The 14,772-nt window shown below is 44.9% G+C and overlaps 1 protein-coding gene across 1 annotated transcript in view; it reads right to left on the reverse strand.

Moving 5' to 3' along the window:
• The window catches only part of GAD1 (glutamate decarboxylase 1), a 59,684-nt gene that overhangs the window by 28,863 nt on the left and 16,049 nt on the right, over positions 1-14,772 (reverse strand). Inside the window, exon 3 of the mRNA XM_044304097.1 lies at positions 15-173. Within this exon, the coding sequence (XP_044160032.1) occupies positions 15-173 (159 nt within the window). The remainder of the gene's footprint in view (positions 1-14; positions 174-14,772) is intronic.

The following is a 14,772-nucleotide window of genomic DNA, read 5'->3' on the forward strand; positions in this document are numbered from 1 at the left end:
AGTTAGAGTCTCACCTCTGGCATACAGGTTGGAGAAGTCAGTCTCGGTACGTCTAAACCTGGATTCTTTCTCACTGTTCTCACAGACCAGAAGATTTTTGGACGATTGTCTCTCTTTGAAGGAACTCACAATTCTGCTCTTGTCCTCCAAGCTGTTGTTCCTCTGCAGAAAGCCTACATTATTACAAAGAGAACAAGTCATGGGCAGGCTCTTGTCGTCCCTCAGCATGGTGGTGACAATGGGCACAGGTTCTGGCTTTGGAACAGAAGATCAAATGCGAGGTTATCATGCAAACTCCTAACCAGGCACGTGGAAAGGGCTATTTATTGGATTATAAAACTATGTGGGGGCTGATCTACAAATGAAATCAACCGACATAAAAAAAAAAAAAAAAAAGAAATCCAGTCATGCAAAGGACAAATGAATCTCCATCATTTGGTGCAGAGGTAAATTCTTATTAAGTTGATCAGACAGATTCCACTTCACTAATCAGCCACTGGGAAGCGGTTCAGGATGAGTCAATGCTATTACAGCCTGCAGGCCAGGTTTATGGACTGAGCAGACAGATAGAGGGGGCAGCGATGTGTGATTAATAGCCAGGCCACTTTCACTCATTCTCCTGTTGCTGGTTCCTGAAGAAAGGACAATAAAATCCTTATCTTCTCCCATAACTGCCCCCATAACAGGCACTCATTTGTTATATAACATTACATTCTAGAAGGGCAAATTTATATTTGTGACATGATTAGGGACATAGTGGAATTGGAATCCTCATGGAGGTTGTGGGTCATACGTTTTTCGGTCGATACTGGTATTAAAGGACACAGCAATGGTAAATGACATGTAATTAATTGCAGTGCCTTGTGTTATCTGGTTGATGGGGGAGAATGCCATTATTTCAGTTGGAAACACTATTGTGAGCATCAATTTTAGTGAAGGAATTACAGCTTTTAGGCACCACGGACGAAATGTATTATACCTTCCTGTCCTGTTTCTAACTTTACAACACATTACCTCTCTTTAGGTTTTGAAGACCAATATATACTGACTTGGAGAAAGTGGTCAGAGAAAATATCAGTATCATATCATATATCATATTTTATCACTGCATTAACTTTCAAAAGGAAAGGGACCACATGGTGTTCATCAAATTAGGACCAACCAGGACAGATGAGTCTAGTTTTGGTTTTTCATCCCCATCTCCTTTCCAGTACCCTTGTGCCAATTCCCCTCAGCCTTTGTAGTGCCTATGGAGAAGGAAATCCTTTACAGGTTCCAATACCCAACCAGGCTTGACTTCTCAGTTCATGAGCTCCACAACAGATGTTCCTTATGCCCTTGGTTAAATAGAGACCTCCATTATTATTGTTCAGTTCTTGTGTTTTGCAAAAAGATTCTGAATCTTATGTGCATTTACTAGCAAAGTAGTGAAACGTGGCCTTAGGGCTTCTAGGGGCATATTAGGCTTAGGTACGAGGACAGAGGGCATTCCACCATAAGGGTGTGCGTCTGGTCTGAGCCACTATCTAGGGTTCCGATAGGGGTCAGATTTCCTGCTATGTAGCCCTTATTTGGCCCTGATGCCAAGTTTATAATTGATTATCAGTATAGCAGTGCTACGTTGGGATATACATTGATAGCCCTGATTGGGCTCTTTTTATCGAATATATATTAAAAGTTATGTTTTAATTGGTTTTTGCTTTCTATGATAATACTTAGATTTTTGCATGACCGACATATGTGATTATCTACACTCAAGTTTTTTGAAAAGTGGCCTTAGTAGGTTTATGGTTGGACAAACGTTGAACGACTGGTCGGCTGGTGACCTTTCAGTCCATACTGGCCATTACAGTTAATCAAATTGGTCATACTTTTTCAGTGACATAGGGCATAAGACAAGCTATCTTTCTGGAAATGTTCTAGGAACTCTTTTTCATGGAAAGATCTTTCGTGGACTAGCCACTTTCATACCAAATTTTTAAACATGGCCGACTTCTTTCCAGATGATGACTGTGATAGGTTGGCTAAATCGTCCATTTGTCACAATCATTTCTTAAATTTCACCTTGAGAGTAATTGCTTTGGTTCACATAATTTGTTTTAGAATAAAGTATATGGCCTATACTTCTTGCCTTGCTTTAATTTATACTTGTAGTATAATGAGGGGTATGGATTTGTAGGGTGTACAGCCATCTTAAAGGGGTTGTCTACGTTTTAAGTGATAGCCTGCCCTCAGTGCTGAAGTGACAAGCTCAGTCCTCTAAAAAATTGATGGAACTGTCTGATTCCAGTGCTGCAGATATTGTCATACAGCTGGTCGATGGGGGTGCAGGGTGTTGGACCCCTGACGATCAGCTAATGATGGCTTATCCTTAACAGAAGGGGAACGTTTTGGAATTAAAATGTGAAGCTGAGTGAGTTGTACTGACTATTTCAGTCAGTGGCGGACTGAAGACTTAAAGTGGCCCTGGAAAAAAAACTAAAATTCCATGTTTTAAGCGGGTCCAAATTGACAGAAGCCATGACCAATATAAGTAGGCAGGGCCACTATAAGTCGGCAGGCAGGGCCAACATAAGTAGGCAGGGCCAACAGAGGTAGGCAGGGCCAAATTAAGTAGGTGGGGCCATCAATATTGTGGTGCAGCACAAAGTACTGCCCCAGCACAACCGAATACACAGTGCAGCACAAAATGCTGCCACCCCCTCCGCAGCATTCAACTCTATCACTGTCCTTATGACGGCAATACAGTTGAAAGCAGGAGGGCACTTTCTTCTGCCAGCCAGGGGCATAAGTACTAGAGGCTCTTAGCATTAATTTATGCTGAGAGCGTCAGATTGCTATGCACCCGACAGGTGGAAGGGAGGAGGGCTTGGGCAGCCTCTTGGGCATTGGCCCACCCGGAAATTTACCTGTACGCTTATGGGCAGTCCGCCCCTGATTGCAGTAGTCCAAAGTAACATCTGTTTAAATAAAATCTACAGCCATCCATTCAAATACTGCATTAACACATGCATCGTCAAATAACTTTGATTTCTTTACTTAACCCTCCACCAGCTTCAACCATTGGTGTGAAGTTGTAAATTCGACATTTTGGTGAAATCGTTTACAAGTAAACCATTCCACGTAGTTTACAGGTGTAAAGCTTCATGTCTGGTTATGTTGTAAGTGTATATTGCAAGAAATAACTGGCATTTCGTATACTTAAGTAATGATTACTGAGTACTGATACTGAGTACAGTCATCCCTCAAGATACAATGCTCTCAGGATACAATATTTTCAACATACAATGGCCTTTTCTGACCTATCGTAAGTTGAAACTAGACTCAACATACAATGTCTCAGACTCCGATCCAACCAACGAAGGCCACTTCTCTGGTAAAATAGTTGCTAGTTAGCTGCTATTCCTGAATGTTATATGTAAGGACTTGTATCTGCCTTAGTTATCTGCTTATTTTTCTTAAATCTTCATTTTCTCTTATCTTGGATGATATTTTGGGGCTTTTGAACCGATTACTCAACTTACAATGGTTTCAACATACAATGGTCGTCCTAGAACCAATTAATATTGTATCTTGAGGGACCACTGTATTGGAGTACTCCAAGGCCTTGGACAGGGTAAAGTGGAGATTCCTCTGGAAGGTTTTGGGCAGGATGGGATTTGGAGATAGATTTATAGATAAGATTAAATTGCTATATACCCTGTAGATCTCCTTTGGCGAGACTGACAAGGAGTTTGACATCTAGTTTTACCTTGAATAGGGGTACTCGCCAAGGTTGCCCATTATCCCCATTGTTATTCGATATCTATATTGAACCCATAGCCTTGGCTGTTAGGCAGGATACTAAAATTAAAGGATTTGGAACTTTAGGGATAGAGGATTGTATTACTTTATATGCGGATGATGTCCTATTTTTTATAAATCATACTAATACAACTCTTCCAAGACTCATCCGAATAGTTAACTCCTTTGGCAAGGTCTCAGACCTAGATATAAATTGGTCAAAAACTTCTCTTATGCCAGTGGATACCTTTGTACTCTCTAGTGAGGGACTCTTGAGCAAGTTGATACCTTTCAATATTTGGGTATCATTATATCCCCCAAGATTGAAGATTTTTTTACAGCTTAACCTGATCCCACTGCTAACTAAATTGAGGTTTAAAATTTAGGGTTTGGCTGCAACTTCCTTTATCTAGAGCTTACAGAGTATCTCTGGTTAAGATGGTGATTAGTGATGAGTAGAGATGAGCGAACCTCTGTTTTAAGTTCGGCGTCTAAAGTTCGGGTTTGGATTAGCGGAGAATCCCGATCTGGAACCGGATATGGATTCCGACTTCCGTTGTGGTCCGTGGTAGCGGAATCAATAATGGCCGATTATTGATTCCGCTACCACGGACCACAACGGAAGTCGGAATCCATATCCGGTTCCAGATCGGGATTCTCCGCTAATCCAAACCCGAACTTTAGACGCCGAACTTAAAACAGAAGTTCGCTCATCTCTAGTGATGAGCGAACTTCTGTTTTAAGTTCGGCGTCTAAAGTTCGGCTTCCGGTTAGCGGAGAACCCCGATATGGTTCCCGATATGGATTCCGACTTCCGTTGTGGTCCGTGGTAGCGGAATCAATAATGGCCGATTATTGATTCCGCTACCACAGACCACAACGGAAGTCGGAATCCATATCGGGAACCATATCGGGATTCTCCGCTAACCGGAAGCCGAACTTTAGACGCCGAACTTAAAACAGAAGTTCGCTCATCACTAATGGTGATCCTACCCCAACTCCTCTATATCCTTAGGAATTCACCCATATGGATAGAGGATACGTTTTTCAAACTTATGGAGAGAATGATTAATGACGTTGTGGGGAAGAAATAATTTTATGTAGCTGACTGACATTAGCACATCGCTAATGTCAGCACTACATAACAGTATGTTTTTGACATTTCTCCCTGAAGCTGTTTTGGTAAAATAAGCACTTTCAGAATATGCAAATGGATCTCTAGGTGCTATGTGGGCATAAAATCAGCACCTAGAGGCTCCATCTACTCACCCTTTATCCCGCCCAGGTCCTCTGTTCTGCCCGCCCCGCTCCTGTTGATTAATGTGACGGTTCACAGCATCGTTGACGAAATCCCGCGCCTGCGCCGTTTCACTTCTGTATTCGGCGCAGGCGCAGTGAGTGAATGATGCGCTCCTGGTGCCGGATTCCATACTGTGCCTGCGCCGACTACTTCACAGTGAGGAAGCCGGCACCAGGAGAGCGGCCTTCACTCACTGCGCCTGCGCTGAAGACAGAAGTGAACGGCGCAGGCGCAGGATTTCGTCAACAATGCTGCAAACCGTCACATCAATCAAAAGAAGCGGGGCGTGCAGAACAGGGGACCTGGGCGGGATAAAGAGTGAGTGGACGGAGCCTCTAGGTGCTGATTTTACGCCCACATAGCACCTAGAGGCTCATTAGCATATTATATAAGTGCTTATTTTACCAAAACAGCTTCAGGAGAAATGTCAAAAACACACTTCTCGCTAATGGGCGCATCGCTAATGTCAGTCAGCTACATAACAGTATTTCTGGTGGTAGAAACCCTTTAAATCACAAAAGCACTTATACAGCAGGGTGTACTATACCATTAGGGTATAAAAAATGAAACGGCAGTTACACTTTAAATGATTTGATTGTGAATTTAGAATGGAGAGTTACGATTGCACATATTTACAAACTACTACTTAAGGCACTATATATTAAAATACAATTACCAGGACAAGGGGCTTGGGGAGTTGAGTGTCCAGGTATTCAATTAGAGGGATGGGGAAATATTTATGTGAATTTAAGTTTAATATCTCACAATTTTAATCACCGTTTTAGTACAATTCAATATTTTGCATAGATTATATGTTACCCCCTTATGGCTTAATAAATGTGGGTTAAGAGATAGCTCTAAGTGTCCACGGTGTGATCTACCTGGTCCAGATAATCTGCATATGCTTTGGTCTTGTCCAAAACTAAAAGAATACTGGAGTGCTATTAATAATTTTTTTAATTCATAAATTGAGACTACAGATCCCTTTTATGGTAGAATGTTGGATACTGAGTGATCTTTCTAAGTTAAGTACCTACAAATATAAACTCCTGATTACTCGGACCTGGTTTTCACGATATGTTCTAGAGCTGAACACATGGATAAACTTCGTTAATAAGGTAAAAAAATTATGAAAATATTCTTTATAAAAGCAAAGAAATGCTCAAGAGAAGTGGATGAAGATATGGGAGGCCCCTTATTTTTATCTATGACTCATTTTGACTTTTCTTTTTTTGTTCTTAACATCTTAGCTTTCCTTTCCTCTTTCTTGCTTTTTTTCTGAGTGATAGAGGGATTTGAGACACATTGCAAGGGTGGGGGGGGGGGGGTGTCTAGGTTTTTTTATGGGGGAAATAAGGTATAATAATTTCAATTTTTAATTTTGTATTACAAATAGTCTGTATATGTCTTATTTTAATAAAGATATGTAAAAAAAACAAAAAAAAAACTACTGATTAGTTCTTTCCCCTTTAATTACAATATTACCTTCGATATTCTTTGTAATGTAGTGAGTTAGGGATAGTTAATTACCATATATATAGCCATTGTTCTGTGTCAGATGACCACCAGGCCACATTCTAGAGTGGTTAACTCACAAGACATGGGTACTGTACACTGGACATCTTTTTGAGGAGGTGCTAAAAAGGTATAAACCTCTGTGTACCAAAACAAAAAACTCAGCGCCAATGAGAACATCATCCAGGTGGGATGTTGTAGGTCACTCTCTCTCTCTTGTATTATCACGGAGCATTGCCCATGTGGTACGTAAGTAGCGTGGCGACAGGTGATTGATTATTATTTACATTCTGTATGTGATTTGTCTCTTTTATATATTTAGTCGCACTTAGTAAATATTTTTAGCACTTAGCCTGTGTAGGCCTATTTATTCTCAAATCTTTGAATTCAAGTTAAAACAGGTGATAAAAACAAGTGCTGGCCCTTCATGCATCGGGATAGTGGTGGCAACAACTACCGCCAGGTCCCATTTGCCCTTGTCATCTATATGTATGTACCTTTACTGAACTTTTTATTGCATGTGCTCTCAACAAACAGTTCATTTTCTTTCTCATAAGCAGATCACGTCCCAAACTGATATACAATTGTGAAGCGCAAAGACATGATGGATTTTGAAGTTTGATAGTCAATTAGAATGACTGCCTGGTTGTGTTCCAAATAATCAATAACTCTCTAAAATGCTGAATATGTACATCATTTGGCCAATGAGTGTCTGTAACTGACTGGCAACTTTGCCCTCAGAGACATAGTGCTTTGTCTATACATGAATATCCATTTTCCTAGCTGTTTGGGCACAGATGCTACATGGAACTAAATTCAGGCTTTTTAGGGCTTGTATTGCATTTCAATTGCCCCTTGGCCTGCACCAGTTTACTTGTGGCTGTCTGTATTAATGCTAAATTCTTGGTCAGTTTATGTTGATTTTGCAACTTTTTAACTAATGAAAATGCCAAAAACAAGCTGACCTTTCCATGTTCAAAATCTCTGTATGTAATTTGCTGCCATTATTGTGGACTGCGTGAAGTCATTCAGTCCTACTGTACCGTAATTTGACATTGTTGGTTTTCTTCCCCTTTGGACAAGTAATTGCATCCTTTCATTGCCTCAGATTTAGTCACATCTCCAGCAAGGGCATTCATTTATTACCGCCTATTGCTCTTCAACACCATCCACATACTGGGACTGGATCTGTTGCCAGGCAACTGGATTTTTTTTTTCTTTTTTTGCATATTAAAGCTACACACAGAGACAGGGTAATTTGCATTAACAAAATTAGCTCAACCGCACATTAAAACCATAAGTTCATTTACTATGCATTGTGCCAGCGGATAAGCAAAACCTAAAGCTTGGTTCTTATTTTTCAGTATGATACTATACCTTATATGCTACATTGCATTGGACGCATATTTAGCTACATCAATATTCACAAGCATTATTAAATTTCGAAGCTAGACCTATAACTATATATCCCAGAATTAGAAAACATTGAACCATTTGTTGAATGCACTTTGTCTATATTGGATTGTTCTCAGTTTCTGCAGCACAAACCTGCCACTAGGGGGAGCCAAATGTAGACGCATACATACAGCATGTATTTTTATAGCCACCTAAATGTATCTATACAGCACCACCTGCTGCTTGTTCTTTTTTCTTATTTCTCTGTCCACCTCGCTGACATGGCCGCACATGCTCAGCTCCATACTTCAACTGCCTCCTGAGCTGTGATAGGGAGAGAGAGCTGCAGCAGAAAGGACACACTCACTGAGTTGCCAGCTTGATATAAATCTAGAAGAACATTTGGAGCAATGAATGGGAAGATTTCTAGATCCATGTGAGGATCAGAGAAAAGCTGACTGTGATTTGGATCATCACAACCTAGAAAAATATAATTGCAGTTGTTAGACAAATTGCCTTTAGCACCAAGACAGTCAGGCATGACTCAAAAGTGTTGTGCAAAGCTCAGTTACACTGTTTGGTGGGATTTACACCAGAAATGTGACTCATAGGGGCAGGTATGTCTGATTAAGGCTTAGCCTTAGGGCTCATGCACACGGCTTAGGCTGTTTTTGCGGTCCGCAAATTGTGGATCTGCAAAACATGGATACCGACCTTCTGTGTTCCATATGTGTCCTGCCCTCTATAGTAAGACGGACAAGAACATGACATGTTCTATTTTTGTACTGGGCTGCGGAACTGACATACAGATGCAGACCGCACACGGTGTTCTTTCCACATCTTTTGTGGCCCCAGTGAAGTGAATGGGTCCGCATCCGACCAACAAAAAATGCGGATTGGATGCAGACAAAAATAAGATAATATTTGCAAAGACAGGTGCACTCTGCGGGGCTCGGGCTCAGACATGTCCTCCAAAGTAGGATATGTTGGCTAATCTCTCAATTTTAACATCAGTTTGAGGCAGGGGCGTCGTTAGGTTAAAACATTCGGGGCCTGGGCCCCGGATGTTTTGTCCCATGCCCCGAATGTCCTGCCTGCCTGCCTGCTAGATAGAACTGTATTGACGTACACAGAACGGCAATACAATTGAATTTTACACTGGGAAGAGGTGAAAGACCTGTGGTGACATCACAGGTCATGTGATCAGCAAAACAGGCTGTGATAGGATGAGCTGGATGATGTCGCCATCATGTGACCAGTGCAGGATTGGACATCGGAGTGAAGAGGAGAAGGAGCCTAATGGTGATGTCTGTCCAGGAGAGGTAAGTGAAGGGAGAGGCAGAGCAATGCTGGGAGTGGTAGTTATTTAACTGGGATGTATGTTAGGGCTGAAGGGAGGGATGTTATTGACATGGGACTGTATGTTGAAAGTGGATGGTGGGGGGGAATGATGTTTATGTACATGGGACCTAATGTGTAGGCCACGTTCACACTTGCGTTTGGGGATCCGCTTGTGAGATCCGTTTCAAGGCTCTCACAAGCAGCCCCAAATGCATCAGTTTAACCCCAATGCATTCTGAATGGATGCGGATCCATTCAGAATGCATTCGTTCGGCTCCGTACGGTCCCCCGTTCCATTTTGGAGGCGGACCCTAAAATGCTGCAAGCAGCGTTTTTGTGTCTGCATGGCCTTGCGGAGCCAAACGGATCCGTCCTGACTTACAATGTAAGTCAATAGGGACGGATCTCTTCGCATTGACGCAAAATGGTGCAATTGTAAACGGATCCGTCCCCCATTGACTTTTAATGTAAGTCACGACTAGGGATAGTTCGGGTTCGTACCGAATTTTGGGGTGTCCGTGACACGGACCCGAACCTGGACATTTTCGTAAAAGTCCGGGTTCGGGTTCGGTGTTCGTCGCTTTCTTGGCGCTTTTTGAAAGGCTGCAAAGCAGCCAATCAACAAGCGTCATACTACTTGCCCCAAGAGGCCGTCACAGCCATGCCTACTATTGGCATGGCTGTGATTGGCCAGAGCACCATGTGACCCAGCCTCTATTTAAGCTGGAGTCACATAGCGCCGCCCGTCACTCTGCTCTGATTAGCGTAGGGAGAAGTTGCAGCTGCGACAGTAGGGCGAGATTAGGCTGATTAACTCCTCCAAAAGACTCCATCCAATGATCGATCTGCAGCTGTGGATGATTGAACTGCTGCTATTGAATTGCTCACTGTTTTTAGGCTGCCCAGAGCGTTTTTTAGTCACTTTTTTCTGGGGTGATCGGCGGCCACCAAGTGCATTTAACCCTCAATGGTGTGGTTGTTTTTTGGCTAAATCCTACATCAGGGTGAAGCTGTCACACCAAGTGCATTTAACCAGCAATAGTCTGTTTATTTTTGGCCATATACTACATCAGGGGCAAGCTGCGCCTGTCACCAAGTGCATTTAACCCTCAGTAGTGTGGTTGGTCAAGCTGTCACACCAAGTGCATTTAACCATCAATAGTGTGGTTATTTTTTGGCCATATCCCAGTCTAATTCTGTCAGTAAACGTATACCTGTCACCCAGCGCCTAAATACTAGGCCTCAAGTTTATATCCAGCTAAATCTGTCGTTACTGGTGTGGCTGGTCAAGTTATTTAGTGTCCGTCAAAGCACATTTTTTGTTCTGGGTTGAAATACAATTCCCAATTTAGCAATTTCCTAATTTAGTGGTTTCTGCTGTATCAGAGCTATTTGAAATCTATCCCTAAAAGGGTATATAATATTCAAGGTGCACATAGGGTCATTCTGAATAACTTCACACACACGCTACTGTGCATTTCAAAGTCTAATTCTATCAGTAAACCTATACCTGTCACCCAGCGCCTAAATACTAGGCCTCAAATTTATATCCAGCTAAGGCTACTTTCACACTAGCGTTCGATCGGATCCGTTCTGAACGGATCCGCTCATATTAATGCAGACGGTGGCTCCGTTCAGAACGGATCCGTTTGCATTACCATGAACAAAAAAAATAAACATTTTTTTTTTTTTTTTTTTTGTTCATGATAGTGCAAACGGATCCGTTTTGACTTTGCATTGAAAGTCAATGGGGGACGGATCCGTTTGAAAATTGAGCCATACTGTGTCAACTTCAAACGGATCCGTCCCCATTGACTTACATTGTAAGTCTGGACGGATCCGTTTGCCTCCGCACGGCCAGGCGGACACCCGAACGCTGCAAGCAGCGTTCAGGTGTCCGCCTGCGGAGCGGAGGACAAACGGTGCCAGACTGATGCATTCTGAGCGGATCCGTATCCACTCAGAATGCATTAGGGCTGGACGGATCCGTTCGGAGACGCTTGTGAGAGCCTTCAAACGGAACTCACAAGCGGAGCCCCGAACGCAAGTGTGAAAGTAGCCTAAATCTGTAGTTACTGCTGTACTGTTGTGGCTGGGCAAGTTATTTAGTGTCCGTCAAAGCACATTTTTTGTTCTGGGTTGAAATACAATTCCCAATTTAGCAATTTCCTAATTTAGTGGTTTCTGCTGTATCAGAGCTATTTGAAATCTATCCCTAAAAGGGTATATAATATTCAAGGTGCACATAGGGTCATTCTGAATAACTTCACACACACGCTACTGTGCATTTCCAAGTCTAATTCTGTCAGTAAACCTATACCTGTCACCCAGCGCCTAAATACTAGGCCTCAAATTCATAGTCAGCTAAATCTGTGGTTACTGCTGTGCCTGTATTAGTGTAATACGGTACCTAAATAGATAGCCAGATAGTGTTAGGTGTCTGTAAAAAAAAGGCCTGAATTTGAATTCAATACATTGGGCCAAATAATATTTTTGTTGTTGTGGTGAACGATAACAATGAGGAAAACATCTAGTAAGGGACGCGGACGTGGACATGGTCGTGGTGGTGTTAGTGGACCCTCTGGTGCTGGGAGAGGACGTGGCCGTTCTGCCACATCCACACGTCCTAGTGTACCAACTACCTCAGGTCCCAGTAGCCGCCAGAATTTACAGCGATATATGGTGGGGCCCAATGCCGTTCTAAGGATGGTAAGGCCTGAGCAGGTACAGGCATTAGTCAATTGGGTGGCCGACAGTGGATCCAGCACGTTCACATTATCTCCCACCCAGTCTTCTGCAGAAAGCGCACAGATGGCGCCTGAAAACCAACCCCATCAGTCTGTCACATCACCCCCATCCATATCAGGGAAACTGTCTGAGCCTCAAGTTATGCAGCAGTCTCTTATGCTGTTTGAAGACTCTGCTGGCAGGGTTTCCCAAGGGCATCCACCTAGCCCTTCCCCAGCGGTGGAAGACATAGAATGCACTGACGCACAAACACTTATGTTTCCTGATGATGAGGACATGGGAATACCACCTCAGCATGTCTCTGATGATGACGAAACACAGGTGCCAACTGCTGCGTCTTTCTGCAGTGTGCAGACTGAACAGGAGGTCAGGGATCAAGACTGGGTGGAAGACGATGCAGGGGACGATGAGGTCCTAGACCCCACATGGAATGAAGGTCGTGCCACTGACTTTCACAGTTCGGAGGAAGACGCAGTGGTGAGACCGAGCCAACAGCGTAGCAAAAGAGGGAGCAGTGGGCAAAAGCAGAACACCCGCCGCCAAGAGACTCCGCCTGCTACTGACCGCCGCCATCTGGGACCGAGCACCCCAAAGGCAGCTTCAAGGAGTTCCCTGGCATGGCACTTCTTCAAACAATGTGCTGACGACAAGACCCGAGTGGTTTGCACGCTATGCCATCAGAGCCTGAAGCGAGGCATTAACGTTCTGAACCTTAGCACAACCTGCATGACCAGGCACCTGCATGCAAAGCATGAACTGCAGTGGAGTAAACACCTTAAAAACAAGGAAGTCACTCAGTCTCCCCCTGCTACCTCTTCTGCTGCTGCCGCCTCGGCCTCTTCTGCTGCTGCCGCCTCGGCCTCTTCCTCCGCCTCTGGAGGAACGTTGGCACCTGCCGCCCAGCAAACAGGGGATGTACCACCACCACCACCTCCGTCACCAAGCGTCTCAACCATGTCACACGGCAGCGTTCAGCTCTCCATCTCACAAACATTTGATAGAAAGCGTAAATTCCCACCTAGCCACCCTCGATCCCTGGCCCTGAATGCCAGCATTTCTAAAACTACTGGCCTATGAAATGCTGTCATTTAGGCTGGTGGACACAGACAGCTTCAAACAGCTCATGTCGCTTGCTGTCCCACAGTATGTTGTTCCTAGCCGGCACTACTTCTCCAAGAGAGCCGTGCCTTCCCTGCACAACCAAGTATCCGATAAAATCAAGTGTGCACTGCGCAACGCCATCTGTGGCAAGGTCCACCTAACCACAGATACGTGGACCAGTAAGCACGGCCAGGGACGCTATATCTCCCTAACTGCACACTGGGTAAATGTAGTGGCAGCTGGGCCCCAGGCGGAGAGCTGTTTGGCGCACGTCCTTCCGCCGCCAAGGATCGCAGGGCAACATTCTTTGCCTCCTGTTGCCACTTCCTCCTACTCAGCTTCCTCCTCCTCTTTTTCCACCTGCTCATCCAGTCAGCCACACACCTTCACCACCAACTTCAGCACAGCCCGGGGTAAACGTCAGCAGGCCATTCTGAAACTCATATGTTTGGGGGACAGGCCCCACACCGCACAGGAGTTGTGGCGGGGTATAGAACAACAGACCGACGAGTGGTTGCTGCCGGTGAGCCTCAAGCCCGGCCTGGTGGTGTGTGATAATGGGCGAAATCTCGTTGCAGCTCTGGGACTAGCCGGTTTGACGCACATCCCTTGCTTGGCGCATGTGCTGAATTTGGTGGTGCAGAAGTTCATTCACAACTACCCCGACATGTCAGAGCTGCTGCATAAAGTGCGGGCCGTCTGTTCGCGCTTCCGGCGTTCACATCCTGCCGCTGCTCGCCTGTCTGCGCTACAGCGTAACTTCGGCCTTCCCGCTCACCGCCTCATATGCGACGTGCCCACCAGGTGGAACTCCACCTTGCACATGCTGGACAGACTGTGCGAGCAGCAGCAGGCCATAGTGGAGTTTCAGCTGCAGCACGCACGGGTCAGTCGCACTACGGAACAGCACCACTTCACCACCAATGACTGGGCCTCCATGCGAGACCTGTGTGCCCTGTTGCGCTGTTTCGAGTACTCCACCAACATGGCCAGTGGCGATGACGCCGCTATCAGCGTTACAATACCACTTCTATGTCTCCTTGAGAAAACATTTAGGGCGATGATGGAAGAGGAGGTGGCCCAGGAGGAGGAGGAGGAGGAGGAGGAGGAAGAGGGGTCGTTTTTAGCACTTTCAGGCCAGTCTCTTCGAAGTGACTCAGAGGGAGGTTTTTTGCAACAGCAGAGGCCAGGTACAAATGTGGCCAGCCAGGGCCCACTACTGGAGGACGAGGAGGACGAGGATGAGGAGGAGGTGGAGGAGGATGAGGATGAAGCATGGTCACAGCGGGGTGGCACCCAACGCAGCTCGGGCCCATCACTGGTGCGTGGCTGGGGGGAAAGGCAGGACGATGACGATACGCCTCCCACAGAGGACAGCTTGTCCTTACCCCTGGGCAGCCTGGCACACATGAGCGACTACATGCTGCAGTGCCTGCGCAACGACAGCAGAGTTGCCCACATTTTAACGTGTGCGGACTACTGGGTTGCCACCCTGCTGGATCCACGGTACAAAGACAATGTGCCCACCTTACTTCCTGCACTGGAGCATGATAGGAAGATGCGCTAGTACAGCGCACGTTGGTAGACGC

Source organism: Bufo gargarizans, chromosome 8 (assembly GCF_014858855.1).
Source record: "Bufo gargarizans isolate SCDJY-AF-19 chromosome 8, ASM1485885v1, whole genome shotgun sequence".
In the NCBI taxonomy this organism is placed as follows: domain Eukaryota; kingdom Metazoa; phylum Chordata; class Amphibia; order Anura; family Bufonidae; genus Bufo; species Bufo gargarizans.